General features: G+C 39.2%; 2 protein-coding genes across 2 annotated transcripts; one reads left to right on the top strand and one right to left on the bottom strand.

Moving 5' to 3' along the window:
- The first annotated feature begins 141 nt into the window (after positions 1-141).
- Positions 142-9,511, top strand: fsd2 (fibronectin type III and SPRY domain containing 2). Its single transcript, XM_008286641.1, has 12 exons — positions 142-414; positions 828-923; positions 1,378-1,611; positions 1,815-1,837; positions 2,291-2,412; positions 4,708-4,872; positions 4,994-5,128; positions 5,304-5,457; positions 6,144-6,277; positions 7,363-7,498; positions 7,588-7,764; positions 8,889-9,511. The coding sequence occupies exons 1-12, from the start codon at positions 151-153 to the stop codon at positions 9,136-9,138; spliced, it is 1,890 nt and encodes a 629-aa protein (XP_008284863.1). The 5' UTR covers positions 142-150; the 3' UTR covers positions 9,139-9,511.
- Positions 9,323-16,855, bottom strand: LOC103360749 (UPF0469 protein KIAA0907-like). The gene is made up of 14 exons (XM_008286642.1): positions 16,725-16,855; positions 15,481-15,754; positions 15,264-15,383; positions 15,050-15,126; positions 14,709-14,761; positions 14,348-14,553; positions 13,600-13,808; positions 13,322-13,382; positions 12,979-13,036; positions 12,519-12,754; positions 12,082-12,186; positions 11,155-11,240; positions 10,952-11,070; positions 9,323-10,498 (listed from the first exon to the last, which is right to left on the bottom strand). Exons 1-14 carry the CDS (start codon positions 16,751-16,753, stop codon positions 10,368-10,370), a joined length of 1,764 nt encoding a protein of 587 aa, XP_008284864.1. The 5' UTR covers positions 16,754-16,855; the 3' UTR covers positions 9,323-10,367.
- Between the last annotated feature and the right edge of the window lie 3,234 nt (positions 16,856-20,089).

The following is a 20,089-nucleotide window of genomic DNA, read 5'->3' as shown; positions in this document are numbered from 1 at the left end:
AACGTTTTTGTTATATTACTTGCAGTTTGTAGAATATTACTCAAACTGGTGATTGATTTATATACTGATGTAATTACAGAGAGGGCTGCAGTAAACAGATCTTGTGTCAGAAACTTAAATGACCCTTAACCTTCCACAGTCACTGCCCTCATGGACCTGTATGAGATCAGAGGAGGCAGGCTGGATGTGATCGCAGAGGAAGGTGAGCTGAGCAGAGAGTCGGCCACCATGGAGACGTTCAATGTGGCCGCAGACAGTGGAGGGAGGACGGCCCGAGATGTTTCCACCTTCCAGAGGTTCTCCGTCGGCACCAATGAGTCCCTTCGTTTTGAGCCCTGTGAGGACAGCACTCCATCTCCCACTGGAGCAGAGGATGGATGCGATGATGACGTGTTTAAGGAGGGAAACGATGAGGTGGGGGCACTAACACAGCTGAAGCATGTGATGTATGAATGAAAATGTCCATATTTTCCTATTATATTTGACCTCTTTTCAGCCTTGTTGCAATGAAAACACATTTTCCATGAGAAATCTTGATGAAAACAGCAACATAAATACAGAACCAACAGTCTCCAAAACCTTAGAATGAGCCTAACAAAACACTACACTACACATTAAAACATTTCTATTGAGCTCTATAGGCCAACTTCTATAATGTCACAGTTTTTTTTATAGCTAAGCCCCAGAAGATGGAGCTGTCCACATGAAATCTTTTTTTTTTTTTTTTCCAGCACAAAGCCCTAACAGCAAAGGCTAAATAATAGATTATGTTACTGGTTGGGATGAGAAACAGAAAGGCTTGAAATATGACTTTCAATTACTTTCAGAGTGAGATCATCTCGATCAGGAATCGGCTGCAGGGGAAAGTTGTGGAGATGGAGAACTTTGCAGGTCATCTGGAGGAAATCTTTCTCACTGTGGAGGTAATGCTCAAAAGTCTGGTTTGGGGAAACAGATGGAAGTTATTTCAGGGTCATGTTAGCATTTGGGAATGCTTCTTTTTTATTATTATTTTCTTTTTTTCAAACTCAAAGATCTTCAGAATCCAGTTCTGCAACTTGCACGTGTCAGTCAAGCGCATCCGTTCCATTGATTGCTTCTCGTGAGCTCATCTTCTTTTCATGTTTTCCTCGTGTCCACATGTTGTTTAACGTGCAACAAATATGTAAACCTCTAACTGTGTCATCCCCTTGAAAAATAAAGTCTGCACACTAGTATAGATGCCTCCCAAGAACATTTATCAAATTATGAGGTAGTAATTTAATAAATGTTCTTGAGAGCACAATACTTTTCCAGGGGAGGATGCACATATACTTGTGCTTCGCACCTAGAACTCATCACATGCGCTTTTAGTGTTCCATATATTTGTTTGTGCAGGAGAATTTTGGCCGACAAGAGCAGCACTTGGAGCAGCACTACAATGACGTCCTGCAGACGCTCTCTCAGCGATATGATGAGAGGTCGGCTGGACTGGAGGAGGAGAAGAAGAGCAAGCTGGAAGCTCTTTACAACCAGCTGCTGGATTGTGGTCGGGCTCTGGATTCCTCCAAGGAGCTCATTGAGACGGCCCAGGAGATCTACCGCAGCCAGGACAAGAGGCTCTTCCTCAAGGTGTTCACAATTCTCCTCAGCGAGTCATAAAAAATGCTACAGCTGTGATAAATGACTACTGTAGGCAATTTTGCAACTACAGCCCTGATGTAGGAAAAAAAAACCCCACAACATTGCTAATGTTATTGTTGATATGAAATATTGATTAGTATATCTACAGTTATTTATATTGTGGTTCAATTGATTTTTTTTTAAATTTACAGACAGTTATGCCCACCATTAAGAGGTAACTATGATGCTGCTCAGTGAGTATGCATGGTGTGACTGTGGTGTCATTCAAAACTAACTGTTAACAGTGTCCAAGTGTTTTATTTTCTCCTACAGTTTCACACTACAGTTTTTTAAGTAGATACATTCTGAGCATTTTTTTGGGACTTGGAAAGAGAACTTTGCCATAAAAACCCTTACTTAAGGTCCACTTAATCGTTGTTTTTTTTTGGGTTTTTTTTGCATATAATTCAGTTTTCATGATGGTTGAGCAAACTCCAAAGACCACAAAAAGTAGTTGAAAGCTCCTGAAAAAGCGAATAAGTTTGGACCCTAAGTTTGAAGCGTTTTTTCGGGGCCATGACTAATTACATTTTCAGTGATCTAAATGGCACGTCGCAAGCTGCTTCTCCTTTGTGTGATTTCCTAGAATTCAGCCCTTGTTTCTGTATTCTTTTCTTTACAACACTAGAATCGAGGAGTACGCCAAAGAGGACGTTGACCTGACGTTGGCCACACGTCTTGAGTTTAACACACCACTCGGTGACCTGTCAGACGTCAAAACCATGATGGATTCCATCAATGTTGTTCCAGGTCTGATCTATAAACTGCTCACCCAGTCCAGACACCAACCACTGATAGATGACAGCGTCAGTGCACAATTTTCTTGTCAAAATCTGTACAGTTGCCTTTGACACGTTGTGCTTTTGGACATTTTGACAGCATCTGTGGTTTGGCTTTTGCCCAGAGCTCACTAAACAGCAATTTACTAGTTTAATGGTTTTATACACAGCATGACATCCAGCGTGTCAGTAATCATTGGGTGTCTTTAGTGACAGAACAGGCCAGTTGAAATGTGTAAAGACTGTTCATTAAAGAGAAATCATTTGGAAGAATTACTATTACTATTAGTTTATTTAAAAGGGGACAGCGCAATTTCATAAAACACATGATTACACATGGTTAAAAAAGCCAGAATTAGCCAGAAGGCTAGTTTTTATCTGTAGTCCCCTGGTCATGATGTGAAACAGGCAGTAAAACTATAAAATACAACAGCTTTTACTGAAGTTGGCAACAGAGATTAGACCCCATCGGTCTGATGCGTCTTCATTAAGCGTACTTGCACGTACAACAGGAGAATGGACAGGAAATCCCTCTAGATGCTGGTGGTGATAAATTAGTAAAAAAAAAAAAAAAAAACCTCTCACATGATTCTCCCTTCCCACTGTGGAGGTTGTGGTGATGGGAGAGAGGTGGGCTGCACAATAACAGGTCTGAAAAATGAAATTACAGGGATTACAATGACATATGTAATCTATGTACAGATTCTATATATAGAGACATATAATGACAGAGACATATGGTAAATGGTCTGCACTTATGGAACGCTTTTCCACCTTACCGGTACTCTAAATGCTTTACAGTGTTTCTCATTCACACGCAGTAACACACTAATGGTGACAGAGCTGCCATGTAAGATGCTTGCAGCTTCAAATGTAAGAGCATGTGGAAAGGACAGAGGATTGAACGGCCAACCTTTTGATTAGTGGACAATCCGCTTTAGCACCGGACCCACCACCATATGAAAAATACTTTGATATGGTTCAATTACCTGAATATATATTCTTGAAATGACATCGGCCTCTTCTCTCTTGTTGAAAATTCCCAAATCTGTGAACATGCAATTATTTTTCACCCAGAAGTTGTAGAGATTGTTGGATATAAGATGTCTCCTACATGGATTATGGTTTCTTTTTGTTGACATATTAGAGTCAAAGGTTTTTACAGTTGAGCTTTTGGATGGCTCGTTTTATCCCTTGATAGATCAGACAATACTGTAAGGCATTCAGAAAGAAAATCTGTTTTTTACGTATAAAAAGTTTTATAAATCTGGCTATTAATAACATATGAACAAACCCCTCTGTAAAAAACTTCAGAATATAGAAACAAATAAAATGAAAGAGTTTGGTGTATGAAGTGCGACTGAGGTGGAGATTTCTGGCTCAGATTATTTTTTTTTAAATGATATTGATATAGATGTGTGTTTATGATTGGGACTGCAAGGTGGCGCAGTGGTTAGCACCGTTGCCTCGCAGCTAGACGGTCGCTGGTTCATGTCCCGGTGGGGGCACCGGGATCTTTCTGCGTGGAGTTTGCATGTTCTCCCCGTGTAGTGTGTGTTCTCTCCGGGTTCTTCGGCTTCCTCCCACAAGATCCAAAAACATGTTGAGGTTAATTGGTGATTCTAAATTGTCCCTAGGTGTGAATGTGAGTGTGCTTGGTTGTCTGTCTCTAAGTGTAGCCCTGTGATAGACTGGTGACCTGTCCAGGGTGTCCTGCCTTCACCCTGAGTCAGCTGGGATAGACTCCAGCCCCCCATGACCCTAGTGAGGATTAAGCGGTGAATAGATAATGGATGGATGTTTATGATTGAACTCTACAGATGCAAAAAGACTAAGTCTAGTAAAAATTAACAGCAAAATATGCATTTAGGATGTTCAGAAAGAAGACATGTTATGAAAGCAAAATATCCCAAAATGTCAAAATGGATTAGTTGGATTTTTTTCAACATTCTTATAAGCACCTGAATCGAAACAGACCCGAAGAACATGGACAGAACAATAGTCACAAATGGTAAAATCAGCATTGGCAGCAGTAGTGACACAGATAATTACAGCAAATCACTAACACAGGAATGAAGAAATGTTTAATCAAAGGTAGAAATAATGAGGATGCTGTAAATGAAAATGAAATTTCAAAGTCACTTTTTTGAGAGAGGAGAATCAAAGTAAACAAAAGCACAAAGGTGTCGGGGTCGAACTTAAATGTGGTGACATGATTTATGAGAATAAAACTGGATTACTTTTATTTTCTTTGATGTAAAAACAGCACCATCTGCCCCAGTAATCAACCCGCAGATGCCCAACTCTGCCACCCAGACGTCCCTGCGGGTTTGCTGGAGCTTGTTCTCTGATGACACGGTTGAGTACTACGAGCTCTACTACAGACCGGTGCTGGAGGACACGCCGGCAGACAGCACCTGCGCACCACATGGTACGACGCAGACTTACTGCCTGCAGATTCACATGGCGTGATTACACATCTACAGCTACTGATGTCTCTGAACTTGTTTTTTCTCAGAGCAGCCATAATGAAATATGTTTCTGCTTTTCAGAGAGCAAGGTAAAAGTGAAGGAGACCCACTGTACAGTGACGGATCTGCTGCCCAACGCTCAGTATGAGCTCTGGGTGACGGCGACCAACACCACAGGCATCAGCCCAGCGAGCGAGAAGGCCCTATACATGACAGGTAATAAACGCCACACGCCTACAACTGCACGGTTAAACTCATGACAGTTGAAATAATTGTTTTGTTGTCCCACAGTGTCTACAGAAATCACTTTTAGATGTATGTCGCTCTGTTTTGTAATCGCACCAGATTTTGCACGGTTGACATTAGAGAGATTAAATGCTCTCTCCTCCAGTGCCGTCGCCTCCAGTGATCAAGCAGAGGGAGTGTACGAGCTGTCCAGAGGCCGCTCTGATTCGCTGGGAGTCAGGAAACACCAACCCTGTCGACTCTTACACTGTGGAGCTCAGCGAGATGGGCACTGATGGCACAGGGAGCGGTATTACTGAGTAAGAACTGTGTTATCGACACACGGCGGCAAGATTCCATTGTGCTGTCCTCGACATTGCTGTTCAGAAGAAGTCCCTCAAAAAGATAAAGTTAAAATAGCTGAGTAAAAATAGAAAAAAGCTCCACTGGATATGCACAGTTTCAAAGATGCAGCACCCTGTGATGTTTGTCTTTACCGGCCTTTCCTTTTAATAAGGCTTTTGCTTCAGTACTTCCATAAACAAGTCAGTGTTAGTGCTTGCCTGGGATTTTTGAGGTCCCATGGTTATAGAGTTGCTGAATCAAGACACACTCTGTCCTAGAAAAATCTATTCTTAGCTTCAGCTCCTGCAGCACTGTTAGCCTCGGATAGAATACTGTCCTCACATTTGGGGTCATTTTCATTTTTCATCTGGTCACTTCAGAGAACAGTCAAACGATTTATTGGAAAAGTCTGTATAGTTTTGCATAAACTGTCTTCACTAAAACAGGCTCATAGTCCGAATATGACAAATTCCCTATTTAGCCACCCCAGTTTATCCGGCCAGTATTTCAAAAACCATATGACAAGATGTTATTTCATGGCTTTACACTTTGGTAGAGGTTTGGGAAATAAAAGCCAAATTCTGACAGTGGTTATTACTCTGTAGTTAATATAAAAAGGAAGTTCAGTCAGGCTGCTGTCCTATTGGTTGATCCCCTCCAGGTCTATAGTAGCCGTGCCCACCTGTCAGTGTCTGATCCAGCTGCAGGCAGGACGACGTTACCTCATCTCAGTGAGAGCAGTCAACATCGGCGGGCCCAGCGTCAGGAGCGGCGATACCACTGTCTCCACAACAGGTAAAAAAAATAAAACAAGAAAACCACCTCGGATCAGCCTGTTTATGGTGCTTTTGGCCAGTAGAACAACTGCTCGGATCATTAGTTTAAACCAGAGTTGCATTGGTGAGTTATAAAGATTGCTCATTAGCAGTAAACATGTCTGATTTACGAGCAGCAACATATACAATCAACATCAAGAGTGAAAGTAGCTTTTAGCAGTTATTATACAGAATTTGTGATGGTTTTTAACTATTAACAATAACACTGTGTTGCACCATTTGAAATCAACACATTCAAACAAATAAATTGGATGTTCCCTCTAAAAACAGAAATCAGTTGTCAAGTTTTTTTTTTTTTCAAAAAAAAAATTTTTTTTTTAAATTATGCAACATATTTAAGGCAACAGCTGTTGGATTAAAGCAGCCCTCAGCAAAAAAAAAGATTATGATGGGCATTTTGAAAGTAACCTCTCAAGGGAAAATAGAGAGTTAAGATGATTATTTAATAAGGATTAGGGATTAAAACCTGACAAAAATTATATAAAATACTGCGTTACTAGATCATAATGCACAAAAAAGGTTGAGACACTACACTGCTATTAATTTTAGAGAATAACGAAAGTATTAATATAGCTAAGACCCAACGTATTAGAATTTAACTTAGTAAATAGAAATATTGTGGCTGAACCCTACAGCATTATTAATTATTGAGATTATTATTAATTATCCAAAAATGAAACAACAACAAGTCCAAGGATTCCCTGGATCCCCTATGACCAAATTTTGTTTTTACGCTTTATTTTGATGTATAAAACTTGCACACATTCTTAATTCTAATTCTCCTACTGCTTCGGACTAGTTTTTATTAGCTTCTACGTTGTTCACCATTTCAGTTGTTTCTATTCATCCTTCAGCATTGATTCTTCATTACCTGCCACATCATTGCTGTAAAAGAGCATGTATGCATATATGATTTATAGCTATGAAGTGTTTGTAGTTGCTTTAAGTAGCAGCATATGGTATTTGAAATCCTTCAGAAAATGTACTCTCTTGTATTCCACCTGTATTTTTGTCACGTCTAACAATGTCTATTTACCTGTGCAGGTACATTCTTCCACCTGCTGGAGGACACTGCCCATCCTTGCCTGTCAATCTCAGAGGACGGCTTCACCATCTTCTACGGAGATGAGGAACTGCCTATAAGTGCCATGGCTCTAGATGACAACACTTTTTTTACCAGGTCGAGTAAACAGCATGTGTAACTGAACATAAAGGGGAACTTTAATTGTTGACCAGTGGATATGTTACAACAAGTGTGTGTTTGTACAGATGTGTGGCTGTCCTGGGAGATCTGATTCCAGTGCGAGGCAGGCACTACTGGGAGGTCGAGGTGGACGACGGGACTGAGTTTCGTATCGGGGTTGCATACGAGGACACGGAGAGGAACTCATACCTCGGGGCCAACAGTACTTCCTGGTGTATGAGACACATTCTTAGTCCGTCCAGGTAACATCACATCAAACAGCAGCAGGATATTATTAATCCTAATGCTATGTTTGGAGTCCTAGAAACCATCTTTGTAGTTCGGAGTTATATTAAACAGTTTTATCTGTGTGAGTATTGCTCATGTACATGATCTTGAACAGACAAAAAGTCACATTCTTGAGATGTCGCCTGCAGAGGACACAGGTGCTTCTGTTTGGGGTTAAATACAAAACTCTATATTTGTGGTTAAAATTGACCATACAAAGAATTAAGTGTATCCCCAAAATGAACCACAGGAGAAAACACTCCATTTTTCTGTGAATGATTATTCAGCAGACTTCATATTCCCCGCACAGCCCATGTAACTTCTAAAACATGAAATATTTACGCATTTAGCGCCGTGCTTTACAGTCATATCTGCGTTTTATTATCTTCAGAAGTTTCAACTAAACACAAGGGTTAAAGTAGCCTTGGTTTGTTGCTCAGTGATATGTTCAGATACATTCATTCCCATTTGTTGCACAAGCTGGAGAAAAGCAAATGGTTTTGACTTTTGCAGAACTACACAGACAAAGTAGATTTTTAGCCCATCAGATACCAGAAATAACATCCTGATCCACTGAGGGACGAGTATTGCAGTTCATGGAAACTGGGCCAGGATTGTATTTTTGGCATTCAGAAATTTTCCTTTCCTAAGCAAAAAAATAAAATAAATAAAAAATTCTGCATCCGCTCTTTGGAAAACTAAGCCCATTGAAGGTAGAAAAGCCCACAGCTGAATATCTGTTACTTTCTAAGCGTTTCCATGGCAACCCTTATTGGAACAAAGCAGGACAGATGAATTATCACATTTTGCAAATCATTCAGAGCAGCATATCGCGCAAGCCCTGAATGTGGTTCCCATTGTAGGGGCATCTTCTTGTTGATTCTGCCTACGCGCAATTTAACAATCACATTTCTCATTTTCTTTAATCTGCAGCCATTTGAAATCCTGCTGCTGGCTCATTATTCAGCATCTGTTTTCCTAATGGTTGACAGAGTGGGGAAAATGATCCCAACAGGATGAGAGATAAAGCTTTATATTTAGAACATCTCAGCTACACAAAAATCAGTGTTACCCTTCTGTTTTTTTTTTGTTTTTAAAGGCATAAATATGAGTTTCTGCACAACGGTTGGAGTCCTGACTTGAGGATTACAGTGAACCCAGTGCGGATCGGACTGGCACTCGACTACGACAGGGGTACTCTGTCCTTCTTTAATGTGAATCTGGAACAACACCTTCACACCTTCCACTGTCACTTCCAAAATTACGTCCAACCCTGCTTCAGCCTGGACAACCCCGGAGCTCTTACTGTGCACAACGGCATAGAAGCTCCGGAGTACGCATTCATCTGACACCAGAAATCATATCTATTGTAGTATTGACATAAAATAAACTCTAGAGCAAGTGGGACATGAAATACATTGTAATACTTACTAAAGTCCTAAATGACATCCCCGATAATAAAAAAAAACCCAAACATTGGGGGCACCCATATTCATTAAAAATAATTTGAGCACCTTCACCCACAAAAATAAGTTATTTTCAGTTGTTTTTATTATAGTATTCCATGGGAACAGGCATACACCATTTTCCAAGATAAGAAAAGGTTTCACTGAATTGTACAATATGTATTTAAACTGCAGCAGACCAGGTGTTGGAATTCAAAAGGGCTTGTTTTTGATTAACAAAAAAATTCATGGAAAAAAAAAGAAATAAAAGTATTTCCAAAAAAACAAAATTAATTTGTAATTATTATACAATTGTATTCACATCTTTAAAAAGGAAAAGCCCACCCTGAATACTTACACACTGTTGAAAGTGGCAACTGATGATGTGCTTTACTTTTCTCAATCTGTTTTTTTTTTTTTTTTGAAAGGTTATTGTTAACAGATTTTTTTCTGCTTTTTAAAACACTGGGAAGTGTACAATTTAGATTCAGTTTTTTTTTTTTAAAGAAAAAAAAGGCTCTCAATACAGAACTGACATAAGGGAGATCAACACTTTAGAAATGATTAGATATTTCTAAAACCCCATCTTTCAAATTCCCAAATGAAATGAAAATCTACAAAAAGGACTAGGAAATAAAAACACGTTTCTTAAGAGTCCAGTAAAGCACCAAAAACTGGTTATAATTCCATAACCGTGTCAGTAATTTTTACATGTTCAGACTGCTTACTAATCATGCACTTTAAGACTATAAACCCCAAGTGTACTGACAGTGTCCTTTTTTTGTATCTTTAAAGTGTTAAAATGGATAACAAAACTTGAAGTGTTACCAGAGATGTCATAGAAGTGCCCCTAAAACCCATAGGAATAAAAAAAAACAAAAAAAAAAAAACATATCAGCTGAGAAGGAAAAAAATGTCTAAAGAGTGGACATTTCATCGGTCAAAGAATATTATTTTGTTGTGAATGGGGTAAAACATAGTAAAACACTGGCATAGTCCTGAAACAGTGTATGGTAATACAAGGGTGGACTTTTCCCTCTGTGGAGTTTGAGTTTGAGAACCGTGTTGATATACTGAGTGTAGACTTTGGGTCTGTGAGTATCCTGGACAGTGGGGATGGGGCAGGGCAGAGGTTATGAGTTATCGGTCTTACTGCTGTGTGTCCTCTCCTCCTCTTCGTCGGAGGAATCTCCTCCATACGGCACTAGTCCTGATGTATCTTCGTCCACTTTAGACTTCTTCTCCCACACCTCCTCTTGAACACCTGTAAGGGCAGAATAAAAACAGAGAGACAGAGAAAGGAAGAAAGAGGGGGGAGTGGGGGGAGACAGAAGGCAAAGAGAGAGGGGGAGAGACAAAGCAAGAAAACAAAACGAAAAAGGAAACCCATTGAGGAGCCCCATATTAGCGATGGTTTTTCAGTTCGTTTGATCCACAGCCAGGGGAGGGAAGATATCAAATGAAACGGCAGCAGAGCACACATCCATAACAGGCAGGTCCGGGGACACATGTTGAGAGAGAAAACAAGGGAAAGACAAAAAACATATACAAGAAGAGCATGTTAGTGAGTTCCACCAGTGGAGAGATTCACACAGGTCTCCACTCCTCCCCCATTGCTCCATGGGGGGAGATACCATTACATGCAACAGACAACTCCACAGAAGAAATGTCTCAGTACTCAGGCTCTCAGAATATCGGGAAATAAAGAAACGCATACCCATTGATGCGGCGCTGCTGGACAGAGTAGCTGGGTCGTCTGTCACTGCATCTCTCAGCCTTTTGCGTGTAACAGGGGCAGGAGCCACGAAGGGAGGCGGCGGCGGAGGCATCAGAATCCTGAAGAGAGAAAAACATTAATATCTACACTACACAGGATTCGTGAGGAATAACATGCAAAGGAAATATGATCCACTATCAGACCTTTCTACTACTTTCTCTTCTCCAATGCTGGATGAAGGAGGAGTGGACTTCTGATGAGCAGGACCCTCTGGCGAGCTGCTGGCCGGCTAAACAGAAAAATGACAGAGCATTGAAGGCTTTTCAAAGCTTTAACATGTAAAGCAAAGGTTTTCCCCATAGGAAATACATTTCAGCACAAGAAAACCTTACCAAATGTTTAAGGCAGGTTATTTTTACTCCTTATTCTCATTCTTAGCTGTACTTGCAACAAGAAGTCTGTGTTTAATCATCAGCTAACGGTGTTCTCTTGCACGCACAGGAACAATGAAATCTTTACTTCATCAATATTAAAATCACAATCAGAAATAGTATTACTGCCAAGTAGGAATTTGACTTGGTGTTTTAGTACATAACAGAAAACACTAACATGTAGATTAAAAAAGTGTTGCAATTCAAATTAGCACTAAGTATAATCAAGGGATTATGAGTCATAAAAAGTAAAAGAAATATTTCCAGTGTTCAGGAATATGGAAATGAATTGCCTGAGATTGTACATCTTGACATATTATACAACTTGAGATGTGCAGAAGGATAACAATAATCCTATTTAAAAGCTTGCGTTGATGTAACACATACTCATTATGTTCCTTTCAAATATGTTAATACAGAGCTACACACATCTGGTATCTGTCTGAAGTAATTAAATATGGACAGCAGCAACTAACAAGGCAATATTAAAACTATTCTAAACATCTATTTGAAGGTTATTTTAATCAAAGCATTTAGAAATGTGCTTTAAAAAAGACAAAGTGCTCTCTGTGAATGGTGAAGACCAAACAGGTAAACTGTAGTAATCTAAACAGGTCAATTAATGAGCAATAGGCATATTTATGTTAAAATGGCCAGAAATATCTTTCAGTGATATACACGCGTTACTGTTCAGCTGACCTGTTCATCCTTAGCCCCCTCCTGGAAATGACGTTTGGGACTTCCTGAGTCAGAGGGGCTGTTTAAAGATCCATCAGGCTCCACACTCTCACTGCTGCCCGGTTCCTTAAGTAGAGCAAAAAACAACACATACACACTGATGCTGCCACAGGATAAACCCAAAAAAATAATAAAAAATCTCCTTAATGTCCTTGACAGGTTTGATGTTTCAATATGGTTGTGCTGTAAACTAGTGCTGAAACTCGTAACTTAATATATTTGATTATTACAGTGTTAGTGACTGACTTACTACTGCTAAAACCTTGACAGTTACAATTTAAAATATTCAAAATGAGCTTTTGGTACATGATCTGATTGACATAAACCCTCAAGTTGACAAACTAATACATAAGTACTAAAAACATCAAGTAGTAGCAGCTTTAGTCCTTAGTAATTACCTGGACAAGATAGGGATGCGGTTTCCTAGGACACACCGGATACTGAACCATTGCCTGAGAAGATGGAGGGTTTGTCGACATGTTAGAATGACTTGGGGGACCATTTGCATTACTCCAATAACCACTGGCTCCTGGGTACGCTGAATAGCCGCCAGCATACCCATTTGCTGGGTAGTTATACCAGGACCCCTGGCTAGAGTAATTGCTATTAGGTGGAAATCCATGTGCTGCGTATGCTGAAATGAAAGTATAGAACGCTGAGTTAATAGCATATATCACATGGATCAATAACAGGGTGTTTTTGACAACTGTGACCTACTACTTCAACCTATTGTTGGGCTACTAAAGACGTCATGGGAGGATTAATTACCACACGAAGAATGCAGTCAGCCAGTACCTGATACTTGGTCACCCTGTTGGAATTTGCCTGTTTAGTTACAAGGCATAAAAGAATACTTACGTTGTGTTGAGCCTGTCGCTGTGTAAGTTGAGACCAGTCGGGCATGTTCAGCTCTCACCTGAAAAATGAGAAAAAGCAATAATTATGTAACAAGGCAGGCAAAATTCCACAAAGGTTGTGTTGATTTATTTTCAGCAGTGAGATTGTGGGTAGGTGCAGAGCACTCAAAACCTATCTCTGTAGATCAGGTGGTTCACACTACCACTATACTTTTGGAGGTGGGTATCAGTGAAAACTATATGCCTTCATAGTTTCACTTTCTTATACCTCCCATTAGATTCTCATTCAAGTCCGATAAACTCCATAGCTTAATATATTTATGGGGACAGTATTACAGACTTACAGTTTCCAGCAGACTCTCAGTGAGTTTCTTCGCGGACTCCAATCCAGCTGCGTTTGGGTGGCTGTAACACACAATGGACAATTGTTAAATGGTGTGGAGCAGACTCAGTTAAGGACTAACAGAGAGTGAATAGAAAGAGGTTTTAGCATTTATATGGACAAAGTGCACAGTGAAAGCACACAATATAGATTTAAATTTGCGTATCATTACTTTAATGAGACAAATAACTACTCACATCAAGCAAGAAAACGACTATTTTTTTCTCAGAATGAACGTACCTGATGTAGACATAAAGAGGCTCAAAAGATTCTCGTTTTGATGCCTGTTCTATGTAGCCAGAACCTTTTCCCCTGAGGAAGACTCGCGCTCCTGTCTCTGTCTGGATGTGGCTCAAGTAGGAACCTCCTGGACCCTCGACCTTTTCATTTACGTTGAATGAAGGCAATGCCTGGTCTAGACCCACAAAAATCTTTGTGTGCACAAAGCTCTGAGGATGAAGAAAAAAAAAGTGAACTATTAATATACCCTGCAAATGTAGGCTGCTCATTGAAATCAATAAGTTTGACTGTAGGTAGAAGAGTTTTGTAAGCAGATGCAGTAATCCGTGGCGTCTCTCTGTAGACAAGGGATGTTCTCACTGCTACTTAATTTTGGAGGTGGGTATCAGTGAAGGCAACATAATCTTCATTTGCCTCACTTTCTTGACCTCCATTTGCAAAATCATAACTTGCCAAGTAAAATAATTATTAAACACAGGTCACCTAGTCTACATAATTAACTTTATACAGTTTATTCCTAATTGTATGTTGGATGATACGGAATGGGGCAAAATTATGCATCTGCATAATTGCTTTATTGTTCTCAGACCCATGTTCAGAACTAAATGATATACTGAGTGTGGATAGGCACATTTATCATAGTTTATGGAACATATGAATTTAACAGTTTATGATAACAGTTAGTATATAATTGTCAGAAAACTTTACACTGGTGCCATGACTGTTTGGAGACATCCTGTCTGCCTACCCCTGAATGAGGGGCTGCAGGCCGATGTCCCTGGCCTGGCAGTGAGTTGGCGTTTGGCATCCGTGGCACAGCAGTGGGAATGACGGGTCGAGGAGGCTGGGGGTAGAGGGTGAGCGGCGGCATTACAGGCACCTGCGTTCCTCCTGATGCTGCTGAGGCCCTCAGCACATCCTCAGAGATGATCTCCTTTATCTTCATCACAGCCTCTAATGTTGCAGAAAAGTCAGCGTTTGGACAATTGCCATATACTATCTCTTGTCACAAACACAGGCCCCAGAGTGCCTACAACATTTCTGAAAGGCATTAGATGAACACAATGCTACACTGTGCATATCAAGCAGATAAAAAAGGCAATACTTACTATTGACCTGCTCTTGTGTCTTTGCCTGGACATGCAAATACAAAGGTCTTTGTCTGAAAGAACACAAATCAGAAAGGTCATGAACAACACAAAACTTCCGCACCCTCAAAACATCTGTTCTTTTGTTACACATTATCACTGGAAAACTTTTATTTGATGCTGCACTGCTGCTGAATATTGCAATTAGTGGGACGCTGATTTAAACAAATACAACATGTTTAGTCATCTAGTAGCTCGTTACAAACTGAAAGGGTGATGTCAAACTTTACTTCTCCATTATGAATTACTACTTGCACGACTTTTGTTAGACATCACTTTGAGACATGAGTGGTAATACATACCCTCCTCCTTTTCCCTTTTCAGTATCAGTCATGTAGTGACCTTTTGTTGAGACGACAGCACCACTTATCTGTCGAATCTAATAAAGAGAATACAAAATGTGACAAAAGATGAAGAGGGTTTTAGGAGTGTATCTTTTTTTCCCAAGTTGTCAAAATGTTTTTTTTTCTCAACTTGTGTTGGACATCAAACATGCCATGGCCCCTTCTCACTTACCTCCTCCTGTGTTTTGCCTTTAGTAAGAAGATCCCTGCAATTTAATGGTACATCATTTATGTCAACCTCTGTGACCACCATCTCTTCTGTAGCAGCTAGGACAGGCACAACTGGAGGAGTCTAAAAAACATGAAACAGCAAAGAAATCTGTAAGTCTTCCAATTGCAAAAACAAATACAATACACAGTGATTTGCTATAGCTTCTTGAAACATGCACCTTTGCAAGTAACGGTGGAGGTGTTAACAGCTTTCCTTTTGCCATCAACATGGCATTTATCTTAGCAGCCATTGCTGCAGCCATTTCAACTCCTCCCTGAGGTGCTGGCTTCCCTCCCGCTTCTGGTGGCTGGGAAACTGTGCTGTTTGGCCCAGCAGTGCTGACGACTCCTGATAAAGAGACAGGGTGTGCTGCATTTTCACTACTCCTCTGCTGCCGAACATCTACACTCTGTTTAGGCTGGGCTGGCTGATCCCAACGGCTGGTTAGGCACCTGAGGATAAGAATAAAACACAACACAATACAGGTATAAAACACTATTTAACAAAAAAAAAAACAGAAATAAAGTGTGATGTAAAAGTAAAATTGCGAATCCATTTTATTCTTCAATATGGTTTGCTGAATATTAGTCGAATCGTGAGACACTTTAAAATAAATGAAAAGACAACTTCAATGTCTTTGGATGGGAATGCAGTAGGGCTCAACTATCACATTAGTGCCCGATGCAGACCAAACTATACCACTGTTGACCAAATTGTGACGTGGAAAACTGAAGAGGGACCCTGCACTCGTTGCCTGCGCTTGTTTGAACATATCCGTGCAAGTAAATATTCTAAAATATACGACTAAACTTCATGTTCAACATCTGAAACGACATCGGTAACATTGGTTAATGGCTGTGTATTGTAACTAATCATATACTGTACTACTATAGATATTATATATACCAGAATATTTTAATTTTTCAAAGATCTTTCGCTTAAAACCCTGTGTTATAAACTAAACATATCAAAGCTATTTAGTACCAAATAAACAGCCGTTGTTCAGAGGTAAGCTAACAACAGCTAAAGCATGCTAGCATTCACAAGCACTGCAGCTTAAGCTAACCTAGCTAACTTAGCAAGTTACAATCCTGTTTTTGGATGTTTCTATTACCAACAAATCAATTTGGGACTCAAATAAATATAGTATCAAAATATTCTTTTAACATAAACTCAAGAAAACTAACTCGTATACACTTTTTCCTGCACAAACAATACACCGCAAGCTAACGTTTGCTAGCAGGCCAGGATAATGTATGCTAGCTTGGGGGGTAACTGGGCTAACATCAGATTAACAAACACCGCAGCTTGCGTTAGCTTAGCTGGCTAGCTTGCTGTTCGGTGTAGATATGTAGCAAAACGTATAACTCTGCCAAACATACCAATGTTTATCTAAAACTAATCATCTAATCAGACACTTACGGTGTTTGCCCAGTCATTCCCGAAGACATAGCACCACTCCACTCAATCTGCGGTAAAATTAAAAGAGTTTCTAGTATAGTTGACGCTGAAAGACCGCAGCCATCGGTCTGCTCTGTCTGGCGCCGGCGACTTCTTCTGACGACTCGTCGCAAAGTCTGACCTGGCGGAAGCTGAGCTGTTTTCATGTTATGTAAGACTCTGGATAACTAACAGGCAATTGTATATCATAGTAATAATAATTTAAAAAGTGCCACTTACTATACAGCACGTTAAATATGGAAAGTCTTCACTCCTCAGTCACTTGGTTTAAAAATGTAACGTTAAGTATATAAAAATCTTAAGTTAAGGCAGTGCTTCTAAACGAATTTATTAGACCACCTGTCTAATGTGTGTATATATATATACCATTCAGAATCATAAAGGGCTTTAATACGCACTCATCTCTTGACATTTTACCATTTTGAACAGGAATGAGGAGTTTCAAACTGGATTCACCTCTTTACACTCAAACCTGAGCTCTCTGGGCTGCTCTGAGAAGTCAGACATGAATCAAGCATAACATTCAACCATTAGAACTACTTTGTCTGTTCAGAAATGCAAGTAAATAACTATAATTTGACATCTTAATCAAGAAATAATGATGTGTTATACTATTTTCATACTGTATTAACCATTACAGAGAAAAAATATTTTGATAATTATTAATGCTGTTAATTGGTGGTGTTTTAATACATTTGTTAAAGCACTATGTATATATATATATATATATATTGCTATAAACCACTACATTTTTGTTAATTTTCAGTGATGTGCAATATCCAGAAGGGCATAAACATCAGTTATCTTACTGTTTTATCCTTACAACAGTAAGATATATTACTGTCTCACGTCTCATTGTGGCCCTGTGATAGACTGGTGACCTGTCCAGGGTGTCCCCTGTCTTCACCCTAAGTCAGCTGGGATAGACTCCAGCCCCCCCATGACCCTAGTGAGGATTAGGTGGTGGACAGATAATGGATGGATGGATGGATGGATGGATGCGTCTCATTGTGCTTTAAAAAAATACTTGTTTGATTGTATAAATGCACTGAAGACAAAAGACTTTGTCAGGGATTGCATTACAAATTCCAACACTTGTTTCTATTGTTTCTGTAATTTTGTCTCAACCTGAATTATTCTTCTGACATTCGGAAAGTAAGGACTGACCATGAAACTACCATTATCAATTCACTGTTTGTTTTTTGTGTATCTTTCAACCTCAATGTTTATGTTAACATTACATACATCTGTACATGTGTTACATGTATTCTAAGACTGTTCCACATCTTTCTTTGTTTCTTTTTAATGTTATATTGACGATTTGGATATGCAAGTCATTTCATGCACACTGGATATATGCAAGTTATTTTGCACACTGTATATATTTTTTTTAAATTAGAGATTTTCCCAACTTTTGAAACAATTCATATTTTCCATACTGTATATTTTGCACAGCCCATATTACAAATAATTTCATGACCTCTGTCTAAGTACTCAGTACATGTTAGTTCTTCCTTGAATAGTTGTGTCAAAAATGTTTGATGTTCTTTGTTAGATGTGGGTTCGTGGCTACGATTGTATATGCTGTAACTGAGTAATGTCCTTCAGTAAAATATCTATCTATCTATCTATCTATCTGTCTGTCTGTCTGACAAAAAAATAAATGAGCACCCCTTGTCATTTCTTTTCTGGATTTGCAAGTAATGTGAAACAATTTGTTCACACAGACAGTATGGCATTCAGTGTGCATAACAAATTAAGAAACAGTAAATATCCCACACAAATCAGACGAGAAAGGAACCATATGTATCAATCTTAAAATGAGATATGCTTATGTTTTGCTGTCCATATTGTTCCTAAACCTCAAGTCTTCTAAAAACCAAAACAGAACCTTTTCTAATCTTTCATCGTTTTTGTGCCCAACTAGAGGAAGAAATTTATTCGGCGTTATTTTAGAATTCTGCCTCACCACAGTCACCCGTGTCCAACCCAAGTTACATATTCTTGTTGCTTTTGCTTTAATCTTATGTGGCAGATCAAAAAGCTGTGAAAAATGTGGATCATTTATGTAACTGTCATTTGGAACAGTTCGGAGGGAAGTGACATATGATGTTATTTTGCCGTCAGGGGTTCAAAACTTTGGATGAAGTGGGGGGTAGCAGCAGTCGGTTTAAGCTTTGCTGTGGTCTTGTGAAAAATACTTTTAAGTATTTCATATGACAAATGCAGAATGATTTGCAAGAGACATTCATGGTTGTTCCCACCAAAGTTGAGATCTGTTTCTAGCTCATTATTGAACTCTATGGCAGACTAGAAGAAGAATCTCACGTTTGATTCAGCGTCCTATTGGCCTTTTTACAGCAGGTGTAGCTGCTGAGCCAGAGCCAAAGCTTCCATTAAAAAAACTAAAAGGTTTGATTGTTTTGTGTCTTGCTAAAAGTTTAAATAATTCAAAGTTAAAGAAGTAAGTGGTGGTTCGACAGGTAAACAGTGCAAATATGCACTAAGGCGAATAAAGACTGACTCATGAGACAGAAAGAAAACAGGAAAGAGAGCAGACAGGGAATTAGTGCAGGAAATGGACAGCAAACAACATAATTGACATTATTTTATTTTTCATTGAATAGTTTCTAATTTTTTTTTTTTCCGTGCCTTCAGACCAAAATGTGAATCAGAAGGAACAAACAAATCCCCTGATTGAGTGTACAATTCTGTCATAAGAGAGAAACAAAGATAATCATGGTCAATACATCTTATTAACCACCATTTGCTTAGCTGTTATGGCATTTATATACTGTTTAAAGAGGAAATATTCTTAATAAGCAACAATCTTTAACATATATTAGTATCCTAATCTGAATCCAACCTTGAACAAAAAGCTGTTCCCTGGGTCTGTGCATAAGGATGTTGGACAAGTGGCCAAAATAGAATGATGTTTGATCAAAAAATCAATGCAAGCTGGCCTCTAGGAGACTGCTTAAAGACAGTGATAGACAACTCTGCGATCCACATCCTTCTTTAACCATATAGTTCTCTGTATACGTGCTCAGCGTGACCGTCCCATTCACAGGTATTCAGATCGCTATAATGGTTGATCTCATTTGCTGCAAATCCAGTGTAAAATTCATTGTCTATAAAAATATTGAGATTTACTTGAACATAACCTTCTGACTATGTTATAATAAAAACTCCAGATGTCTGTTGCAGTTGCACAGTGGGATGTACTGTATAAATATTGTATAAAATAAGGCAGTCTTTTCAGTAGGATAAACCAGATACAAAAATTTCTGGGAGAAAAAATTTTCAAGTCCAAAATGTTTTTTTTT

This window comes from Stegastes partitus, unplaced genomic scaffold, assembly GCF_000690725.1.
Source record: "Stegastes partitus isolate 25-593 unplaced genomic scaffold, Stegastes_partitus-1.0.2 Scaffold462, whole genome shotgun sequence".
NCBI lineage: Eukaryota > Metazoa > Chordata > Actinopteri > Pomacentridae > Stegastes > Stegastes partitus.
The sequence above is the reverse complement of the archived record's forward strand: the minus strand, read 5'-3'. Positions and strand labels throughout refer to the sequence as shown.